Below are 23,832 nucleotides of genomic sequence, written 5' to 3'. Positions count from 1 at the left end.
ATCTTCTTTCACAGTGTTTTACCTGCATATGAAGAGAAACACCTCACACTTCAGCTCTGATTTCCTTCAGGGATTGCATTACCATAGGTACTGTGGCTTTGACATTGGAAAAGCAGCAGTACTTTTCCACTTAGCTTAATCTTAGTTACTGTTTTTTCTGCAGCTGCAGTACACAGTGCGACTTGGGAAATGTCAGGAGGCAAAAAACAATAAGAAGGCATTTGAATCATATCTCTGCCTTGATTCCCAGCATTAAGCCAGGCAACTTTTTCTCCTGCCCCATGGGTTGCTTACTTCTTATTCACAAGCTGAGACAGAAAGAATTGATGGCAGCTACGTGCTCAGAAGAGATACTGATTGTTGTCACGCAGGAAATCCAAAAAACCAACCTAAACCACCTTTAGCGCAGACTTATATAATAGTAAATAGGAATAACAAGGTCATCCAGATGAGTGACTAACCATAGGGCCAAAGCCCGATGTTTCAAAACACTTTTATTCAGTTCTTATTCAGGTAGATTGGTAAAGTATGATAAAGCTTCATAAGAAAACCAGAATTAAGTCTGTTGCAAGAAGTGGGGGCCTGGGACCTGATTCTTTGACCATGGACCAATTTCAGTGTAATGCAGCTGATGTAAGGGTGACAAGCTCTGTAAGAAGAGGTAATATATTTTATTAATCTGACTGATATATGCCAACTGAATTATGCGCGCTTTATACAAGCAAAATTGTTCCTACAATCTTAGATGGAAACTCTGGCCTTCACTCTGCTCCCATTTACACTGATGCAAGTCAAAGGTAATTTCATTATAACTAATATAAACGCATTACAGACAAGGCAATTACACCTGTAAGATATTGGTGTGAGCTGAACCCTTTTCTCTGACATTTCTACTAATGTTTGAAATGAAATAACAAAGTAAAATGCGGTATTTTTTTTAAATGTTAAACCTGTGGATGAGAGACCCCTTGTACAATAGCACTGAGCATTGGTAAATCTGTTAGATTTAGGGATTCAAAAGTAACACTTAGAAAATACCAGTGGATAAATTGTGGAAAGGCATTGTGGGGAAAATTATCTCAGGAAAAGGGGAAAGCAATCCCCTAGTATCGCACAAGTCATATGGGGAAAGGAGCTCTTTTTCCAGTGGAGTTTGTAAAGGTTTCCCAAAGGAAGGCAGGCATATTTGCAAAAGAACTGCTCTGCTGTGCTTATTCAGGCTTCTTTTTGGCATAGCTCTCTGCCAGTGCAGTGGTCCCTTGGGCAAGTGGCCCATGGTTGAGAAACGTCAGAGTACATGCTCACCTCCACACCAAGCCCTTTTCTTTCCTTATGAAGGGAGGATGGGGAGGAGGAGTGAAACCATCTGTGCTTCCCAGTTCCTTCTAGTTTTGGGGGATCCTTTACTGAGCCCCTCTAATATTTACAGACAAGTTGTGACATTGATTAATTCATCATCGAGAAAATCTTTTGTTCAGTTTGGACTTTATTTGGTTTGGGTAGTCAAGGAACCACCCATTTTACTAGATATACCTCACAGTACTAAAATGCTATGTAAAATCAATGTGAAAAGGAATAGTACATTTCTGTCTCCTGATTTCCAATCCATCCGTTTTCAGGCTGAGATCCTTTCTTACAAGCTGCGTAAGGAGAAAATGCTGTTCTCGTAACCCTTCATCCTCATTGTATCGTATATTATTAATGAAGAAAGACCTCAGTGTTCATGTGCTGCATCAGCCCGTGCTACGTTGATTTTTTTCTTCCATTTAAAGAAAACATAAATTCACACCTATAGCTCTGTTTGCGTTTGGAGTGAAGGGAAAGGGCTTGTAAATGAAACAAGGCGGTGGTTTAGCAATTAGAGCCCAGGATTGAAAGTCAGCAAGGTTACAGTTCTGGAGGAGATTTGCTGTTGTTTGTCCTGATGAAGTTCCTCCTAAATGAGGTGATTATTGTAGCTGTCAGGAATGAAACGGTAGGACACATTGATTTCATCCCCACCGCAATCTCCAGGACATGCCACTACACAGCAGTCAATATGAATTGCCAATTAACAAAAAAACAATATTGGCAAGTCTGCAGTTTGAGAAAAAACTCCCTCCAGCCAGTGCATAAAACTCCTGCGATTCAAATCACCATCCTTGAGCAAAGGCATTAGCAAACCTGCCCAGAAAATCAACGAAGATGAGCTTTTTCGGCGTAGCTGAATAGCAAATTGTAGAGCTGAGAGCCTGTCTGCACAGGGGAAATGGAGCAGAACAGCTATACAGGAACACACTTCAAGTGCACACCCTATCTGGAGATAAAAATCACTTTACTTTGGAGTAATTATTCTGTTCTGAAAACACATTGGTTATTCAGGAATAAAGTATCTTTTATTTCAGAATTAAAGTGCCCGTGCTCTTATTCTGCCATTCTGCTAATGATAATAGATACACCTGTTGATGATAAAAAGAGATTCTTCCGCAATAGCTACTGTGGAAATCTTCCCCTTGTAAATAAGCCCTAGGAATACCATGTTTCCAATTAACTTGTATTTCAAATACAGTTCATATAAATGGATACTGTTGACTTACCTACAGATTTCAGCAATTTTCATGCAATTAAAATCGTTAACGTGCAGCTTTGGGCTGAAGAAACAACTCCAGAATAGTAGCCAGGAGTAGTGTCTTTGACATGATGGAGTGAGCCTTGTTTAGAAAACAGCCAGCAGCTATTAGTACCTGACTGTTACTGCACTTGCTAAGGAATTCCTGCCTCTGCAATAGCAAACCTGGGTCTTGCGTGGTGCTTCTAACACAAGCTCTCAAAGACTTGACTGGAAAGGTATCGTTATCCCTCATCTGCAAATGGGGGAAGCGAGGCTGCGGTTGTAAAATGACTTGTTCGACGTTGCCCAGCGAGCCGGTGAAAAACAACCTTTTGTTTTCTAACCCCGAACACAGCAGCATACATCTTTTCTTCTTGAAAGAAGATGATCCCATGGCAAGAGATAGAGTGCATGAATGGTAAGGCAAGACGGACTACAAGCAAGCTGACCTTCAGTAAGCGTTATGCATCAAAGACCTGACACTTCCCAGACAGTTTGTGAACTGACTCCGATTTGTCACCCCCAGCCGTGCAAAAACCACAATTCAAATGCAAAACTCCAACTAGATCAGGCTTACTTTCAGAGCTGACTTCGAAGATCACCCTGGGCCGTTTCAGCTCAGCTCATCTCACCACCTTCCTGGGGAAACCAAGGCAAAAACCACTTTTAAAAACACAGTAACTTAAAGATGTTAAATGGTGTGGTGCTTCAGCCACCCCTTGTAGATGTATTCACAACCAGAACCCACTCAAGGCTGTGGCACGTAGTTAATATTTAGCATTAGCTAGTTCATAGGATGCATTAAGTAGCTAGTGCATTTTGTTCATTGCAAACCCTATAAACCTTTAAACCCTTTGCTGTTCAGTCCAGCAAAGGCCCAGGAGCAGTCAGGCGGCATGAGGCGGCACGGCCGGGCTTTGGTCCCTCACGCTCCTCATTTTCTGCAGCTTCCAGAGCAAATGAGGGCTTTTGGGCACAGCCCCGATGTATCTTGTCTGGACGGTAATTTCTTAAACTGTTAATCAATTTTAACTGCCTTTCGAAGGGGGAATTGTGTCGTCGCAGGCGCGTTTCTGTCAAATCCAGGCTGAAGCTGCAGCAGGCCGGAGCCACCGACATAAAAACTACAACTCCCAGAGGGCCCCGCGGCGCCGCCGCTCGCTGCACCGCAGCGTGATGCCGCTCGCCCCGCCCTCTCCACCTTCTATTGGGTCACAGACCCTCAGCCGCCCGTTCCCTCTCTTCTGATTCGCTGCGCTGCGCCAGCACGGGTGGCTGACCTGCGTTTCGAGGGGGGTGCAAGATGGCGGCGGGCGAGGCGGCGGGGCGCTACCGGAGCACCATGAGCAAGAGCAAGGACCCCTCGGGGCTGCTCATCTCTGTCATCAGGTAGGGGCGGCGCGGCCCCGCTCCGCAGCCTCCCGTCCCGCCCGCAGGGCCGCTCCTGGGCGCTCCGTGGGCCCCTGGGGGTGGCCCAGTGGTGTGTACGGGCCCTGCCGTGCTGTGGGGGCTTCCCCGGGCCGGGCCTCCAGAGCCTCGGGTCCTTCCAGGGCCCTGACAGCTCTGGGGAGGCCTCAGTGCTGGTGCAGCCCTTCCCTTGAGGGGTGACTCGCCTTTCCCCTGCCCTGCCTGGCTCACCCATTTCTGTTCCCCTTGATTTGCTGTATCCTGGAGTCAGAAGAGCAAGCCCTGCAGTTAGCACTAGCTTAGTGTCATACAGGGAGAATCAAGGCCCTGTCTTCTTATTGCTGTAGTGTCCATAGTTGACCCCCGTCCACAAACACACAGCAGTACTGAGTAAAATATGGCTGGTTGGAAAAGTCGTAGGACTAGGAAGTCCTGTGTGCAAACTCCATTCTGGTTTAGGATTTGATAGTGGGAAAAGCACTACTTCTTCTGAGTCAGTCTTAATGAAAAGAAAGCAGTTGCATCTAGTCATGTTTAGAGTATTGATTTTTGTCTGCCCTTATTCCTGCACTCTCCTCTTCTCTGCTAGAGGATGATTCTGTGATATACTTGGAGCCAAGCAAGGACCTGAATTCACTTTGCTGGTTTCCCTCTGTACCTTTTTCAACTGCTTGTAAATCTCTTCTATGCTGCTTGTAACCAGGGGATTGGCCGCTGATTTCCCACACTGAAGCTTTTAAATGTTGGCCTTATGCACACCCTCTACAGCGGGTGTGGGCAGCAATCAGTCATTCCAGTATGATACTGCGAGTTGTAATGAACTTTCAAACTTTGGTTCCTACTTCAATGTCTTTGCCAGAAACTGTAGTCATTCTTTTACTTTGGACAAGTTATTGTAGCAAAGTTCTGTATTTAGGACATGTTATTGTCTGATTTTTAAGTGCTCTATGAATGATAATGTTCTGTTCTTTTTGAGTATTCTGAAAACTAGTTTTTCAGATCTTGCAAAACTTGAGGTAGTTGGTGACTGAGAAAAGCGGCTGGTTCACAGAACTGCTTAGCCTTTCCAGGGTCATAACTGCAGTCTCTGAATTGTATAGTAATAGGTAACAAAGAATCACACCGAACAATGAATGAAAGGTGATGCTTAACACAGACCATGGCATCTGCCTTCGCTGTTTCACGTATATGTGGTTCATTAGTTTTATAAGAAAAACTGGTATAAAACCAGACTTGTTTATGTTGGAGTTGCATGTATGTATGTATGCAGATGGAGAAAAGTATACGTTTGTACGACCTCATATAAACATGAGGTATGACAGTGGTAGTAGTGTATTTTGGTAACTTTTGTATATAACAAATCTTGAAGGAGAAAGGGATGGGAAGCTAATACCCAAATACCTGACTATTAAATGGGTAGCGTTCCTGCAAATTTTATATCCAGGCCTACACACACACCGGTGCGATTGTTCGTGACTTTGCATGGACCATTTGCATACTAAAGACATGAGTAGTTGTGAAGACCTGAAAAAATTGGGCTTCTCACCTGGATCTTGAGTTTTTACTGGGCGCTTACATCTTATGTTTGGGATGAGGAGAAACAGTGTGGATTTAAAGTGCGTTGTGCTTAGTGTTTCTTTATCAGCCTCAAGTTTGAATAAGTTGGAGAGGCAAACATGGTAAGTGGTAGCTAGATAACCTTAGTTTACAGAAAATACAGTAATTCGTAGACAGTGGAAGAATAATATACATGCATTGATTGCTGCAGCATTTCCTGTAGTAATCTCGGGTTTCTTCTTTTTTTTAATGTTTCCTATAATTTGCAAGAGTATTTTAAGGGCCTTTTTTTGTATCTCTATTTTAATAAATCTGGACATTTTATTTAATTTATAATATAAAATGAGAGTGAGCTCATATTACTGTGTTCTCCAAATAAGAAATCATGTTTGTCTAATAATACTGATACATTGGCTAGTTTAGGTCCGGTATTAGATGTGACGTTGAGGTTATCGACTTTATGAAATGAAAATTATTCAGTAGAACAACCTCCAGAATTTAATTAGAACTTGGTTTGGATGTAGAGATTCTTTGCAGAGCTTGAACTGTCGCATTGAGTCAGACTGTGAAAACCTGAAAGTAGAACTGATTGCAAAGGAAGGAAAAAGTGTTAATATTCACGTTTCTTAGGGTTAGTCAAGTACGAAAAGCAAACAGTGTGGAAAGGAGTTTAAATCACTTTCTTCTTAATATTGTTTTTGTATAGTAGCTCAGGTGAAGATGAACTTGCTAAGAACAGGTGATTTTTTTTTTTCCTGTTTTCTATGCTCATATAATACTGTTGCTAATAAATTTAGACCTGGGTGGGTTAAATGTATCTTTCTTATGACTTTACTCAGCATCAGAAAAATATTACAAATCTTAACAGTAAGCTATTGGTTTGAAATGTAGCAAAGTTTTCTTTTCTTGATAGCTTTATTTCCAAAACATCTATGTATAGAGTCTTCTGGCAATCCTTGTAGTTTTACACTTGCATTTCCCTGTTTATTGAGAAGGCTATTTATTTCTCTCTTGTTGCTGTGTGAAAGGCCTGTAAAAGGAAACTGTGTGAAAAGTAGCAAAACTTTGACTACGTTCTTCTGCTGTAAACAAACAAAACCAGAGGAGCCTCCTCAAGTATTATGATATTTTACTTAGTTAGAGGAAAGACAGCTATGTCTTTCAAAGAGAAACATTGTTTAGGTCTGCAAAATCTGTTTAGTGTGACTGTCTACAAAATGCTTTGAAATGTGAAGCTGAAAGGACTTTTATAAATATAAATTATTTTATTAACGACAGGATAATTTTTGATATTTACTCAAGCTCAGTAGTACTCTGTTGCAAGAGACTGAATAATTTACTTTCCTCTGATACTAGAGTTAGGGATTCTTTTTCACTGCACTTCCCCGGAGAAAAAGTGCCTCGCTTTCAGGGAGAGTATTTGGGGCCAGATCTTTGACAAAGTTTTGCATATTATAACAGCACTGAAATCAAGTGAGAAATGGTATTTTATGGGAGCTGGGGCTCTGGTCTAAAATCAGGGTGCTGCTACTTCAGGAAAGTTTATGTTATGTCAGCGTAGCGTTGTAGGTTTCGTTAGTGGTGTTCAGCACAGTCTCTGTGGGATTTGGAAACGTTGGGTCATCCCTAGTCTCTACAGTGTTGCTTTTCAGCAGCTCTGAATGGAGAAAACTCTGAGATGAAAGAAGATCCAACAGGAAAGTCCATCCCACTTCTGATCTTTTTTCTGTCCCTATGAAGTGTCAGTTTTTCCTGTTGTGTTGAGGATCAGGGAGTTGTTTCCTGTAGGAGGATTCGTGCGCTGATGGAATTCACCTTGGTTTTCCTGTTGTTGCCAAAAATAGAGAATAAAGGCAGCCTCAAGTATGGGCTAGTTTGGAAGAAGTTGTTTGCTGAGCAGAAGGAGATGTGCTGCTCAGTAATGTGAGTACAAAACTGAAAATAAAACCCTGGTGTTTGAGCTGAACCAGGGTCTGTTGGGCGATGATAACCCTGCTAAGGTCATCTGGCTCAGAGGGGTGATTTCTGGCGCGCAAGCCACGTGGTGCAGATGTCTGGTGCCTGTGCTGCCCCGTAGCCCTGATTTGAGCAGACTGGCCACGTCCACATAACAAACCCCCCAGCTTGGGTCTCCTCTTGGGATCCTTGTGGTAGGACAAGAGGAAATGGCCTCAAGTTGTGCCAGGGGAGGTTTGGATTGGATATTAGGAAAAAATTCTTCACTGAAAGGGTTGTCAAGCATTGGAACAGGCTGCCCAGGGAAATGGTGGAGTCGTCATCCCTGGAGGTGTTTAAAAGATACATAGATGTGGTGCTCAGGGACACGGTTTAGTGGTGGACTTGGCAGTGCTGGGTTAACGGTTGGACTTGATGACCTTAAAGGCCTTTTCCAACCAAAACAATTCTATGATTCTATTCTATGATCTCATTGGTTCCAAAACCTGTACATATCTATGAACAGCAGTTCAGATTGTTTACCCACGTAAAACCTGTCTTGCAGCCCACAGGTAGGATGTTTTACAGTGCTATGCTGCAGTTGTGTTTCCTGCCCAGCGTTGCAAGTGTATGAGGGCACTGGCTCTCCTGGGATATTAAAAACCTGTATTCAGTGGATGGAGCAGTACCTGGTGCCTTGTCTGTCCTGCCGGTAGGAGCCCTGTCAGGAGTGAACGATGTGCAGCACTGCCCCAGGACAGGACCAATCCTTTCCAAAAGAACCAGGAGCTACTGGGGCAGCTGAGTTACAAGGTAGAATAATCATATCCTCGGCAGTGCCGCTGCTGGGTTATGCTCAGTTCTTGGGCACAGTTTCCCTATTGTTTCTCCTAAAGGAGAAATGGAGGGTTTGGAGGGTAGGTATGTTCATAACAATGCATCTTTTAGAAATAAAGAGTGTTTGGGAAGCTTAATGAATGTTTGCAAAGTCTGCTGTTAAAATCCCCACCTTTGTTGTGGCTCAGGGGAGCCTTTCTTCTCCCTGTGCCTTCAGGGGATATGAGAGTATCTTCAGTTTGCCCTTGTCCTCACATTGCCGAGAAGAAATGACCATTATTTGCTACAAGAAAACATAGCTCCTGGGATTGTGACTTCCAGAATAGGATATTGGATACCAGGGCTTTACAGCTTCTGTCCCCATGCTTCTGCGGGATGGTCAAAAGTGCAGTGCTTGCACTCTTGCCTCCGCACAGCCACTTTAAAAATGTGCTAATTCCTTCACGGATGAGAAAGGTCCTTCAAGTTCTGTAAATAAAAGATCAAAATGTTGTCACTGGAGGCCAGGAGTTTTTGTTGTAGAAGTCTAATGCTGATCACGTGAGCTTTGGCAGTGTCTTTTTAAAAAATAGTGCAGAGAATGGAGAAAATTCTGCTCATCTGTTGGAGGACATCTTGGGGAATTTTTTTTTTTTATCTTTCAGAGGACAAACACGTGTATGTATATTGATTTTTCTTAACCTTTTGTTTTGTTGGTAGCTGGTTGAAGCAGCTTTTGTACTCTGAAACAAGCAACCTGGCATTTAGCAAATGCTATTTTTTTGAGAGATCTTGTCAGATTTTTAATTGGTGAATGTGTCTGCCTTTTATTTATTGTTAGGCGTTTTTCTTTCCAATTAAAGGTTGCTATTTTTTAAAACTGGCCTTTAATAGCTGCTTTAATTGGGAGAAAACAAACTTTAGCAGTGACTCCATAAGACCTTATTGAAATCTTTGTGCTAAGCTTTCACACAGGCAAACACATACGACAGATGTCAAGGAGAACTAAAAGTGAGGCAAGATGTAATACATTTCCTACTTTCATGTCTGCAGAAGTTGAAATTGCAGGCAAAAAGCCTTGAACATATTTTATTTTTCACAAGTGGAATTCTTTTTAATGCTTTTTGGCCATTATTTTCATTACATTTACAGTGAACTTGTTAAATGGATTCTTACTAATGACCTGGCATTTGGTCTTCTCTTTCTGTCTAAAGCAATAGAACTGATATCCCAGTTTGTGATGTAGAGTGAGAAAGACGGATTTATAGCTGTTGCCCTTGCTGTTACGTTTGGGAAATAGCTGCTACAAAAAATAAAGCTGAGTTATTCTGATCTGAAGATACTGTAATGGTCTCTTAAAACCACTTTTGTTGCTAATGGTGTTTTCCAATGTTATAAGTTAGCAGTTCTTCTGCAAGAGAAGTAGCTCAGAAATTCATCGAGAATAAATTGTATATGGCAAAGTATGGTTTCAAACTGTAAATTTTCCTGAAATGATCTTGAGGCACTTGTGTAAAATGTACGCGTATTTGGCAAGTGTTGGATTGTAGCGTGATACAGATACTTGGTTACATTGAATAGAAACAATGGGTGAGGGTGCATATGTGAGTGCCCAGCCATACGGGAAAGGACAATATATGTGACCATGCCTTGTTAAAAGCTCAAGGGACTTTATTTTTCAGCTCTTATTTTAGCTTTAGACAATGTACTATGCAGAGTTGAAGTTTAGCCTACCCTTACAAAACCAGGAAGCAGAAATAGTTGGTTTTGTTAATAAAGGATTACAAGTTCTGTGGTTTCAACTCATTCGAAGACATTGCCTCCAAGAGCTCATCATTCCACTGCAGTATCGAAACCTTCAGATTAACAAGGAAATTTCCAAAGCCTCTTCCTGATTCATGCAGGGCTGCTGTTCTGATGCGGTGTGATTTCAAGGATGGGTTCATAGGACAGGGTGGCCAGTAGCTCCTTCAATACTTTTCATCTTTCCATCATCCAGGTGGCAGGTTTGAGTAGCATTGTCCAGCCTCTGCTCTTGCAGATTTGAAAGTACTGATCCTTAGGACTTCTGTTTTCTCCTGGGAATGTGGTCATTCATGTAAGAGTTGTGTTGGCTTTTTAGATCTAAAGTTAATTACAAAAAAAGGTAGTGCTCTTCTGTACACGGAGATAGTCCTGGACAGGTTCAGTGGAATGGTAGCTGAAACACTCCGCTTGCGCCTGGCAGTGCAACTGGCATCTCCTGGGTCTGTCTGCATCCCTTTTGCAGGATGGACAACGGCGTGCCGCTCATGTCATTAAGGTTTTGCCTGTGTGCAGGATTTTTTCATCTTAATGGGCTGCTGTTGGAGATATCTGAAAGAGTGGGACTTCTGTTAAGTCATCATCTTAAATGACTGCAGCCCAGTCTTTGCTTCAGAAATCAGCTGATCACTAGCTGTACCTGCATCGTTTTATTGGTGTGGTGAAATTTGATTAAGGGTTTGTTAATTTAGCAAAATAAAGAATTCCCTGATGATATTTATTTAGATGGCTGTAGGCTGCTCAACCTTTTCACTGCAGCTATGATGCATACATCTGCAAGTCCTCAATGATAAAAAGATCATCAACTTCTGTGGAAAATGCTCTAACCAACTGTGTAAGCGACATGAAAGATTAATGGAATGTAAGTAAAGGAGGAAAATGTTTTATAATGCTCTGTTTACTTTGTGTGTTTAACAGCATTTTGAAGAGACTCAGTTCTGCCATTTCTTGTGGTGGAGGAGTCAGTTATTTCTTTGTTTGCACAATGGAGATCGAGTCATCTGGAGGCTGGGTACCTTGTATTCCCCTTGATGAGGATGGAGTGTGTTGGCCTCAGGATTTCACCTTTTTTTTTCCTTTAAGGGGAAGACCCTTTATAATCTTCTGGTCAGTTTACAGTGATATACTCCATTTCCCATGTCTATTGACTTGTACAGTGCAATTTTTGACTACGTTCTTTCCAGCACCTCACTGTCTCCATGAATGGAGTAGTTTGTCTCCTGAACATTTTGATTCATTTCCTCAAATCCAGAATTTCATAGGAACAATCAACTAACCTGTGAAAATAGTGAGAAAACATTCAGCATGTTGCTACTGAGTTAAATTGTTAAATACCTTTTGATTTTTTTTTCCTTGTTGGATTTGTTTCATAAGGAACCAACTTTTTACAGTGGTTTCAATGAGACTCTGCAGAGGTTTCAAAACGTGTATTATCAGATTATATGCTTTGAGGTTAAATAGTGCTGGAAGCTGTAGATCACCCCATTTGGGACTTCTCTTTAAGACAACAGTTTTCAATTATAAAATTCAAATAAGTCCATTTAGTTTAATGAACCTCTGGAAATTTGTAGAGCAGTGTAGACAGTGGGCTGAAGTATGGTTGTTCTTGTCCCAGGGTGCTTTACAAAACTTTTTCATTGTGCCCTGTTGTAAGGCAGCTGCTTGTAAGGTCTTGCAGACTGGCGCGCAGATCGTGGCACAGAGTTGGGAGGAAGAAAAGCTGCTGAACTGCTCTAGACAGGCTTTTTTCCCAGACAGGATTTTTTTTACGCTCAAAAAATAAGGCTTAGGGGAAAAAAAAAACCAAACCCACAAAAAACCAACCAAACAAACCCTGTTTTTCAGAAAGGACCAGATTTTATTTCCTCACGCATTTTATTCTGGTTAACTCAGAGGCTTAAATACTAGTAAGGTCCCTCCAGTAAACATTTTCAAAGTGCATGTTTGATCTTCAGTGTTGCTTGACATTTTCTCTACAAGGCCTAGTCCTTAAAATTATCAGGATCAGACCGATTGCGTAATGTTCTGTTTCCCTCTACAGCTTTTTGGGGAGGAAAAGGTGCTAACAAATTAGTGCATTTTATCCTACAGTATATCTTCTTGCAGAGCACTTATATGCATCTTCCCTGCATCTGTGAAGTCAACACTTTATCCTCCCAACAACTTGCACTTCAAACACACTGCTTCAATTCCTGTGATAATTTGCAACTTGACAGTGTCTGAGTAACTGTCTGGTTATGGTTTCTTCTGCTGGACAGCTGAGATGTGGACAGACGTTCGCTCTCATCTCGCTTATTTTGTTCCCTTTCCCTCGCATCCTGACCTCTTATCTTTTATTCACCTGTTGTTGTTTCTCGTCTATTAGATTTCCTGCCACAAAGAGCTTGCACTGTTGGTCTGTGTGTCTGAGCGGTGTCTCTCAATGGGGCGGCTGTGCGGTTGGCCTTCGAGTGTTAGTGCACTGTAAGTGTCTAGTAATGATCACAACGGTTTAAACCAAAATGAGAAAGCAAATACTGTAATTGGTGTGTGGCCACGGTCATCAGCAAGAGGTGCCTTATGAAAAGTAACTAGATTCTAATGGGCTTCTTTTTACTCTGCTTTTTTTTTATTTTTTCTTTTTAATACTGAACTCTCCTTGGCACATTGTAGCTATTTCCTGCAGAGAGGAGACTGGTCTTTCTAGACATCCACACTGCTCTGCTTAAATGATTACTTGTTGCTTCTAGCAACTGCTTTCTTTGTTTAACTCCACAAATCCTTTGTTGGTCAAAAATTGTCTGTGTTGGCTAAGGCTGTGCTTTTACTTCTTTTTCTGTACCTTACAGAGGGTGGTTGTATTCCGGTTCATGGTTTAGCTCCTTGGTATGGTATAAAATGGAGAATAAACAAATAAATAACACCCCCTTCTCTAATTTTTCTTCCTAAAGGGTAATTTTGATAATCCTACTATCTTAATCTGTATTATTAATTTTATTGTCCAGGTTGATGCAAGTATATATGATACGTGGTGAAATGCAAAAATTCAGGAGAGTTTTTATAACACTGATATGTGGTACCTACCTAGCACTCTTTATCTGCAGACTGCAAAGACGGACAGTAAGAATTACTGTTTAACTGTTATCTAACCTGTACAACACTGAAAACCTCACCCGATTCCTTTGGAAGGGGTGGATCATAATGAGTCCCTTAAACTTTGGATTTTGCTTAAGGCTGCAGTGTGTACTTAAGAAGCTTCCTCTGTTGAACAGATTTCTGGCATTGTTTTTACTGGAGGAAAAAAGGTTACAATGTAAGTTGGCCACACTTCTGAACATAGCCTTAGCTTTCACCAAGACAAGCTTTAAGACAGGCTGTGTTGCGTGCAGTTTGTATGACAAGCTGTCTGTATTATCGTAGCTTCAAAGGTGTTTTAAAGTGAGGAACTGGGAGGCCTAACAAGGCATAAGATATGGTGCGGAGCAATGTAGAAACAGGTGGCAGAAAGTTTACTGTGGATTGCTGTTAAAATTGGAGCTTTGTTTGATCCCCCCAGTGATTTAGCACTCCGTTCAATTACACTTCACTAAAATGTTCATTTTCCTGATCAGATGAGAAAAATTTAAATTTGATTGGCTTGCCTTTTTTTGTGTGTTGGAGTTTCCCACTGTCTTTAATGAGTGTTTTCATTTGAATAAGCACCACTGAGTGAATGCAAGTGAATTGCATGCTTAAAGAAACCTGATCCAGAAGTAACAGAAGATTCTTCCTGGATTTCCAAGCTGCACCTGTGCATCATGTAGTACTCTTCTGTCTTTAACCACAAATGTTTGCATGTGTCTGCTCTGATACTGTGGAGCAGAAGAAGAGGGGCTCTACAGCAACACGGAGATGCTGAACACCTACAGAAATGGTCAAAAGCATCGAGGACATGAACACTCCTTTCCTGTAAGAATTGTCTAGCGTGTTGCAGGTGCTGACTTAGCATTAATTTTCTGAAACGTGTATTTGCATTTTGCACGCTGTGTCTGTTCTTTCACTTTTGTTTAATAAAAATATCCACAGAAGTGTAATGCCCACATACTGTTACTACAATATTCTTCCTGTGAGACAAATTCTGTAGTCAAGAAATTGATAATTAAGACTCCGTTTACTATCCATAGCCTAGCAGTAATCGTACTTAACAGGGCTGGCTTTAGAGTAGGTAAAATAGGCGGGCAGTTATCCACCCAACCTAGCTGGAGGCATCAGAAAAAGCAAATTTGCAGAAATGAAACATTTATTATTCATTAACGTTAACAGTTTTCTCTTAAAATTGACCCTTAATCTAATTCTCTTGGCGTTTTATTGGGCAGGTAGGAAGCTAGCAGTGGGCTGGCAAAAGAAATTGCTCATCTGCCCTGGAAAACAGACTAAGGCCCTTGATAATACAAGCTGTGTGGGGGAATATGAGACTTCTCAGTGTAAACAGAAATTCTTGTTGAGTCTCAAAGCTAATTCCTGCTGGAGCTGTAATTTTAAGGTTGGTGCCTGTAAATGGATAGTCTTAAAGGTTGTTGTTAACTTCCTTTTGCCACAGTGCAAAACATGGGGAGGGGAGCAACTAAATGCAGGATTTGGTGGAAAAAACACTGGTGAAGGAAATGGATACTGGGTGAAGCAGGAGCAGTGTGGATCACACCCTGAATTCAGGTTCAGAAACCAAGAGCTTGTGTGTGGCATAAGGGCAGTCAGCACGTTGCAGAACAAAATGGAGTTGGACTGTGGGCATATGGAGCTGAGAAATTCATGGATTTACTTCAAACTGACCTATTTTCGTTATTGAGCCTTGTAGAATAGAAGAGAGGGGAAAATAAAGCAGAATTGCTTCTCTGATGCTTCAGACTGGGCTACACTAGTAGGACAGCATATGCTAAAACTAAATCTTCACTGTCAAGCAGGCAGATAAATTTGAACATGCACATGGAGGAGACTCATTCGTTCATGCATCCCTTGGAGAGGAAGATGAGCAGATTTCTTTAGGCACCCAAATATTTCCATGTTTGCTGTACATGTCCGCGTGTGAACAAAATTCTTAGTCCCCTTGAAGTTTTGTGATTCAGCAGCACCTATCACCAACCTGAGCTCTTTGGCACCACAGCTGCCTAAAGTACCTGCAACGATGCCTGTTGCTGGCTTCGCAAAGGCTTTTCCTGCTGAGTGTTGCAGGATGCCCCAGAAAAAACACTTATTTGTAACTGCCCTTGTGGCTATTCTCTATTTGTGCTAAGCTTGTTGATACAGGAACTGAGCAAAGAAGTCTGTTGTGCATTTCATTCACATCAAAGCTTATTTTGTAGTAGTTGGTGCAGATAAGCTGTGCACATTTGTGGGAACATGGGTGTTACAGGGAATGAAGATTAATCTGTGTGTGGTGTGCTTTCTGTGGTGCTGGGAGCTATGATGTTAAATCCTGTTTTGGGGCTGGAGTGCATTTGTAGCTCAAAAATAGCATGTTATGAAGGGAGGTGAATTGCTTCATAGTTTTGTAGCTGATCATCTCTGTACTCCTGTAGTTATCTGTTGTGCCACATGATGTGTAGTACAATGATGTTTGTTTTCTTCTGCTGTTGAATAGCTTAGTAAACATCATGTTTTTTCAGTTCACAACAATGAAAGAAATTTATTAGCTTGTGAAAAAATTACGACTTGTTTTCTGTCCTTTTGCATCATCTGCCTGTTGTTTTTCTTGTGTCATTTGGATGCTGGAGAGTTTGCCTTTTCTTTTTTTTTTTTTTCTTCCTCCCCAGATTAATGCATCACACTGTAGGAGTAAATTTACAGTGGAGATGAGATTGTGCGGTAGTTCTGCAGTCCAGGCATCTGTGGATCTTGGATAGGTCTATGAAAAACATTGATTTATCAAAACACAAAGAAATAGCCAACACCAAGTCCGTAGTGTGGGAATAACATGTTATATAGTGTATGGAGTCTGCCGATGTTAGTTGTTGCTGGAACCAGACTAATTACATTGGTTCTTAGAGGAAAGTTGCTTTATCCCTACTTAATGTGTTGCATTTTAAAGCATCTCATGTATTTACTACGGTATATAATAGCTACAGTCTGTAGCATTTTCTGCATTATAAAAATGAGACATGGTGTGACTTTTTTAAAACTCCTTAGTGTTTTCGTTTGCAGTTCAGAGGAAAGTGCTGAGACTGAGGTCTGCGGAGAGAAAAAAGTTTTAGCGACACAAGCGGGTTTTGTGACTGCTTCTAAATACTATATTGAGCATTTATAGGTGAGCATCCATAGGTCAGAAATCTTGCCTCCCATGCTTTGAATTGCTCTTTGGCTTTTGATGGCTACAGTCTGTAGAACTGCTGTAAAGCAACAGATGAGGGTCAATTCAAACATACTTTTGGGTCCTGGTTGTGCCAGTGTGTCCAAGATGCTTTGTTCCTTCACCTGCAGTGCTGAGGAAGGAGGACTCCTCTGGAGCTGCAGTGTTTGTTCAGTTTTCTAGAAAGGTGCAGCCTCTCACAGGAATGGTAGAGATGGCAATTATATTTGATCAAGGTGAATACATTTTCTGATGTATTTACCTTTGGAAACTACATCTTCCTGTCTTTGATGTGAACTGTTGTAGCAAGCAGTTTAAGGCTTTAGACATCTTGCAGAATGACAGTGCTTCAGGACTCCTATAAAAGTCTTTCCACCTACTCCCTGTGCTAGTTATTTGAGTTGGGTGATGGAAAGCAGAGATGAAAAATGCTTGTGATCTACAGATCAAATTCTTCTGAAATGAATAGTCCCCATGGACTTCTTTTTTTTATTAGTCTAATTGCAGTGTAAATTCACTGACCTCAGGGGAAATAGCAAGGTTTGTTTTGTTTTTTTTCTTGTGTGAAATATGTTGTACATCCCATGATAAAACCATTTCAAGATTGTGTCTGATCATCTTCTCTGTCCTGTCTTCCATATGTGGAAGTGACTCCAGTGAATTAAGAATTTTGCATTTATGTAATCTGTATTTTTAACTATGTAAAATCAAAAGTCAATGAGATTTGGCTCAATGAATTTCTGTTTTAGTGCAGCATATAAATGTCTCTTAACAGACTAACATCCAGTTGGAATTAGTCTAATCCTATTGAGCTCTTGCTAATGAGACAGGCATATGCAGCCATCCAGCTGCCAAGTACAAATTACAGGTATCTTACAGAGGAGGCGGATTCTCATTTAGAAAAATGAAAATAAAAAACAAGTGAACTGATCAGGGATCCGTACTCGAGATCCCCACTGAGTTCGTAACCTGCACATACTCAGTATCTAAAGTGACGTTCCTTCTGTTTGTCATATGTTTTGAGTGCTTTTGTTTTTCAGGGAATTCTAGAAAGCTAATGTATATTTATCATTGTTTCATAATCTTGTCCTGTTTTGTAATTCCCCCTTCAAAGCTCTTTCTGCAAAGTTCCCTTCCCAAACAATTTTGATCCTTTCTATTTGGCAAACAGTGTGTTGACTTTTCTTCTTCCTTACCACACGTTTTAATAGAACTGAAACAAGCAAAGACGCCCTTGGCTTACTTTTCTGCAGTGTTAGCAGGAACATATATAATCTCAAGAATACTAAGTATTCCTTGCTTTGCTTTTTTCTGTGCAGAGCAAGAAAAAGAAATGGCTCCTGTACCAAGGGGCTTAGGTAGGAAATTCAGGTATACAAGGTAATGTTTCAGATTCAAAGTGACATGGCTCCTTTTTGTAGTTACAGATACTGCTAGTCTTCAAGGATTTAATGTTGTGTTTTTGAAGGAGGAAAATATATGGTAATGAACTATTGGAATAAAGGGAAGGTGGTGAGTTAGTTTTGTTTTAAGTAGGTAAAGCGATTGATACAGTGACTTGAGAAGAACATGAGCAGAAGGGTCTTGCTGGTAGCTGTAAGCAGTTGTAAGTACTTGTACTGCTTTTGAATATGTTGCAGAAACTTATATGTTACAGCCATGGTGGACAAAAATGTAAATTATTATCTGGGTAAAGGTTTAATATGATGTAAAAAAATAAAAATCAAAAAAGGCATTCTCACTTTTATAGCACACTTGTTCCTGACATTTTTGCTTGAAACAGCTTCACTTCCTCTAATTTATATATTGCTATTCGCATTCATTAAAGAATGGATTTGCTTTTCTCAAAGTGCTCTTTGATGGTTCTTCAGTACATGATGGTGGGATGGATCACACGTGCACTTCTTCTCAGTTCTCCAGCCATTAATCCAGACTCTCTTAATGACTGGAAATAACCAAGTCCTGAAACGAAAACCTTGTACTTCTGAAACGTGCTGGTCTTTCAGTAAAATAAATGAAAAAGCAGTTTCTGATGTTGCTTTTCTCCATTTGGATCTTGCGTTGTGATTTAACTTTTTATCCTATCCATAAAAAAAAAATCCACAGGTATTTAAGGCAAACTCATGTGGATGGAAGGGGAAAAAAAAACCTGTTAGGCTTAAGTTCTTTGTTGTGTAGAATTATTTATCCCTTTTGGCATAGTAAGTGGTCCCTTTAATGTTTTAAATTAGAATAGACTAACGGGCTGTAAATATAGGTAAATTTTCTGGTCAAAATATGAGTATGATATTTTTAGTGATGATTGTTTCCACAATATTTTCCCAAAACAGATAATTAAAGAAAGCAAGAGGTTCCCAATACAGGTGTTAATTCTGGGAAGATTTCCCAGCTGGTGCATCCGGCAGAGTCAGCTGGAAATCCTGGAACATGGCAGTTGGCTGAGCCTGAAACTTCCATTGAGTTCAGTTCTTACAGGTTAGGATTATAGGCTGGAAAATTAGGTAATGGTGTATTAATCCAGTCTTGTCCTTGGTGAGCGCATCCCTGGGATGTACAAAGCAGTGTTTCGCCAAAGTCTCTAACTCTTCCCCTCTCCCCCTTCCTCCTCCCTGACAGCACTGTAGTTTCACCTGGAACTCTGCAAGAATGGATCATACTTGTCTTGACTTCTTACAAGTTTGGGTGCTGAAATATCCTGGTCGGGTGAAGGGGAGGCCCCATGTTGGTACTTACTGTATGTACATGTGCAGGAGTTGGGTAACATCCCTCCAGAACATTACCCAGCTTTAGGTGATCTAAATTACTGGAATCTTCCATAGGGTACAGCTAAAGAAATGCTCTATTGAGTCAGATTAATGGTTTGTCTAGCCTGGAAGTTTGTCTCCAAGAGGGGTGATACAAAATGTTAGAGAGGGGATGCAAGCATGGCCACTTGTCAGTGTCTAGTGCTTCCATATTTCCCTAGGGTCTGCAGCCGTTGGGTTAGGGATGTTGGAGGATACATTCCAGCTAGTTTCTTTCAGTATTTGTTTTGACCTGTTGTCTGTGAATATATTTAAGTCCTTTTTCTGAACCTGCTGATGCTGTGAGCCTCGAATCCTGCAGCAAGGTTCAGGAGTTCACTACCTACAGTGTAGGTGTGCTTAATCCTTTTCTAAACTAATCTCCTGGCAGTTTCAACAAGTGCCACTAGTTCTTGTAGTGCATGATTTGGTGAAAAAATTGTTTTGCGTTTACATTATTCATCTCGTTTCTGATTTCCGCAGGCCTCGGTCATATCTCCTTTCAGCCTTTTCCAAACTAAAGGGTCTTGGCCTTAGCATCTCTGCAGAGAACAGCTGCTTCATCCCCTCCATTGGTTTAGTTGCCCTTTGAAGGGCAACAGAAAAGAGAAGAGACTAGAACTGCGCACATCACTCCAAGTATGGGCATAGGAAGGTTTTATACAGCAGCAGAGTGATTCCTTTGTCTTGTGCCCATCTTGTTGGATTCCGGGCTACTGCTGCCTATTAAGCTCATTTCTCAGAGAACCGTTAAGTGTAGGAAAAGATTTAGTTGGCAACTACGTTCCCAACGTGTGCTGCTGAGGTTCCAGAAATCAGGTTGGATGGACTGGAGCTTTGAGACCTCTGTATTTCTGTTACTCTTGTTTTTACCATAGGTTGGCAGTATTTTCATGCTACTACTGGCTGTGTTGTGGGTTTAAAAGATGAGGTCTTTGGAGTTCAGACTGTGTGAGAAGATGTGTGAGAAAGTGTGTAGTGCTCAGCCAGATGGGTTGGTTTTTTCCCCCTAAAGCATCTTGATTCTGCTGAAGGTGGCAGCAAATGTATATTATATATCTAAGCAGACAAATAGCAACATGACAGCTAAAATTGATACTTCTAGTTAGACATTGTCATTATATCATTTCAGTAGGAATAAGCTTGTGGTATCTCACAAAGTTTTCTGATTTCCAGCTATACTAGCTTTGTCCTTCTTTTGACATGTTTTGTGGTTTTTAAGATACAGGCCCTGTTGTGACCTCTCAGGCTTCATAAACATCCATGTTTTGGCTGTGCAAATGTCTAGTGTTTTTAGCAAAAAAATATTTTTCTTATAGAGGGCAAGTTAAACTCAATTACAAGGACAAAAACAATTGGGCAGCATGGTTTGAATCTACTTAACAACTTCCAGTCACATCTATATTTTTTAGGAAGCCTAAGTTGGGCAGAAGCTTGCTGAAGCAGTAGGAGAGGCTTGTGACATGCTCTGACATTACAGTGACACAGTTTGTGGCCTTATGGAAAGATCTTTAGCTTTTGTAACAAACTACTGGCATTGCAGATGGATTCAAGCCAAAGCTTGAACAGCTTTGGCAAATCAAGAATTTTGAAATTCAATTTTGTTTAATTAAAACTAAAATCTCTTCTAGTCTGCGATGGAGGCCAATTTGGTTCCGCTTCTACGTTGTCTGTAGCAATCCACGATTCTCCTGTAATCCATAACACAGGTTAGAGAGAATCGATGTTTTCATTAACTACTGAGACAAGCAATATTGTTCAGCTTCAAACTCAAACAATATGTCAATTCCTAAAAAGGATATACCTTCGTGTCCGGTGTAACCGTGCTGAAGAACATTCTTCTAGCAAAAATAAGGACTTCTTCTCAAAGAAGGCGTATTCATCTGCAAGAGCTCTTAATGGCAGATGATTTACTGCCAAACACATTCTTGCACGTGCTTTCTAGTCATCTATGACAGCATGAACCCAAACTTCACTGCATCTTACAAGTACTATATGTTTAATATTGTTGCATTAACTGTATGCTTAGCTTTGTTTTCAAGCACATCTTCCTACCTTACTTTGTCTGAAGTGTTTACGTGACCTCTGCTAGCAGCGCTGGAGTGTTTCAGTCATATTTAGTGCACGTAGTCGCAGCTCGCTTCTTTGAGGAACCGGTGCTGTGTATTTCCAGGTGAGAAAGAGGAACTGGGCCACAAGGACATGGATCTGCCTGCTCAGCCTGTTCCACTGAAATGCAAATATTTACATCAGGAGTCTGTAGTAGCTACGAGCTGTGTGTAGCTCATGGTCTAGAGTCAAGATGCAGGCTGTGATGTGGGGAAGCTGGAACCACAATGTCAGAGATCTGCAGTAGAGCAGAGGCTGTAACCCAGATTTCTTAATTCCAGGCTTATTTTCAAACCGCTCTACTACTACTCTTACTTTCCAGGTCCTTTTTGCATGATATTAGAGTGCTTTGCATAGAGTATAAATTAAGAAAAGCATCTTTTTTTGTGAAAATGTGATTTAAGACACAACTAAGAATGTTTGGGAGTAAAATATTAATGTAATTAGAAAGCATTCCTGTTTCCGTAGCTGCCACGAAGCACAGAACTTGAAATGCTACAAATAAATTTCATGGATTGGAAGAAGCTACTCTGTCAGAGGAATGAGGAGGGGGGTCCTCATCTCTGCATGCTCTTCATGCGGGAGGAGAGGTGCACCTGCATTCCCTGTAAAATGTGCAGCTCTTGGTATTTGGGAGTGGGGAGGAGGGTGTGAGGAACCCGCTCTGATAGTCTGAGGCATAACAACAGAAAGAGGATCTCTTCTCCTTATTGCCATGTGGTATCTGTTACGACCTTCTGCCACTGCCATCTGAAAGGGAAAAGACATGTCAAAATTGTGTAAAATAAAATACGTCACTTGGGTACATTGTCTTCTTTAGGGTGTTATAGGATATGTTTTGGCTTTAATTCCTCTGTCCTCCTTGGTAGTTGAGTAGGACAAGTATGCGTGTGCTCCTGTCCTCTCGTGCCGTGTTCCATGTGGTGGTACAGATTTGCTTGCTCACTTGAGTTTTCTTAGCTGCACTTTCTGGGATCATGATCCCCCGTGAATTTTTTTTTCCTTTTTTTTTTCTTTTTTTCCCCTTCTTTTTAAAGATGGAATCCTTGAGTAGGTGGTGCAGCCGGTTGTTTTTCTTTGAAGGGGAAAAAAAGAGTAGTGAACTGGAAGTTTTGGGTATGTCTCTGTTGACTTTTTGAGAGAGAGGGAGCATTTCTTGTATGTTTAAGCTCTTTATTTACATTTATTTGAGAAGAACTTCTGCACTTGAGTTCCTACTACTTTCCTAATGCTATTGAAGAATTCAGAAAAATCTATCAAATACTAACCCTTCTTGGGTCCTGCTTGTTGTCACTGAAGATACTCTTAAAGAAACCATAAGGAAATAGGTTTCTCTCCTTTGTTATTTTTTTGCAATCTGCAAGCAATTCTCACATTCTAACTTTTACTGTAGAGGACAAGTGACGGTTATTGCAAAGGAAGTTGATATTTTCTTTCTTACTTGATAGCAGGAGATACTGGTTTTAGTTTGACTGGACCTCATTGCTTTAACAAATCCAAAGCAAATGCTGTTATGGTAGCAGAGAGCAGCAGCAGCATTCAGCAATGGGTTTTTTGTCGTCTTCTAACTATTTGACCTTCTCTGCACAAATAGCTTAAGAAATGCAGGAAAAAAGCTCACAAAGTTCTCTCCTACTCCTGGTGGTATATTTTTTTTACAGTCTTTAGGGTTGGAAACGATGGTTGTTCTAGTCTCTTACTATTTTTATACTCTTTCAGTGTAGAATGCATACCATCGTAAGATGGTGCCTCAGTTTAGAGGCCTGAACTTCTGTTATTTGAATGAAATAATGGTCTCCACATGTTCATGCTCTACTAGTTGTATTTTTAAAGGCATCTCACTTTCAGTGAGTAGATGCTTTAAATTTCTTTGAAAGTTGTGATTGTTTCATGATGTTCAAGCATATGATCCAAACCAGTTTGTATGCAGTGATTTTTATTTTTTAAATATCATAGAATCATAGAACAGTTTGGGTTGGAAGGGACATCACAGCCCATCTACTTCCAACCCCCCTGCCATGGGCAGGGACACTCTCCACTAGCCCAGGTTGCCCAAAGCCCCATCCAGCCTGGCCTTGAACACTGCCAGGGAGCCAGGGGCAGCCACAGCTTCTCTGGGCAACCTGTGCCAGGGCCTCACCGCCCTCACAGGGAAGGATTTCTGCCTCAGATCTCATCTCCATCTCCCCTCCTGCAGCTTCAGGCCATTCCCCCTTGTCCTGTCACTCCCTGCCCTTGTAAACAGTTCCTCTGCAGCTTTTATTATTGCTTATTTTCTCATCATAAGTTCTTTAAAGTGGTTCAGAAATTGTCAGTAGAGCTACAGAATTCACTGCTGCTGGTTCTTAATGTTGTGATATACCAATGTTTAGGTCATAGCTACTATGACTGATCTCTTTTTCACCATGAAGTATACAGTTTTCAATGTCTATATTGCTGATTTAAAACAGAAAGCTGTATGGACCATAGCGCCCCTTCCAAGGATAAAGGAAGAGAAAAATTCAGAATGACTTTTTTTCAGAAACCAACTT

The 23,832-nt window shown here is 41.0% G+C and overlaps 1 protein-coding gene across 4 annotated transcripts in view; it reads left to right on the top strand.

Moving 5' to 3' along the window:
• Window positions 1–3,857: 3,857 nt before the first annotated feature.
• The window catches only part of EXOC4 (exocyst complex component 4), a 404,878-nt gene continuing 384,903 nt past the window's right edge, over window positions 3,858–23,832 (top strand). For 3 of the 4 annotated variants that reach the window (XM_054837596.1, XM_054837605.1, XM_054837612.1), the window contains exon 1: window positions 3,878–3,979. In XM_054837596.1, the coding sequence (XP_054693571.1) occupies window positions 3,894–3,979 (86 nt within the window). In that variant the 5' untranslated portion in view covers window positions 3,878–3,893. Of the gene's footprint in view, window positions 3,980–23,832 lie in introns of all 4 variants that reach the window. The other variant, XM_054837585.1, reaches the window with a different exon arrangement.

This window comes from Grus americana, chromosome 1, assembly GCF_028858705.1.
Source record: "Grus americana isolate bGruAme1 chromosome 1, bGruAme1.mat, whole genome shotgun sequence".
Classification (NCBI taxonomy): domain Eukaryota; kingdom Metazoa; phylum Chordata; class Aves; order Gruiformes; family Gruidae; genus Grus; species Grus americana.
This window is presented reverse-complemented; position numbering and strand designations above follow the sequence as displayed.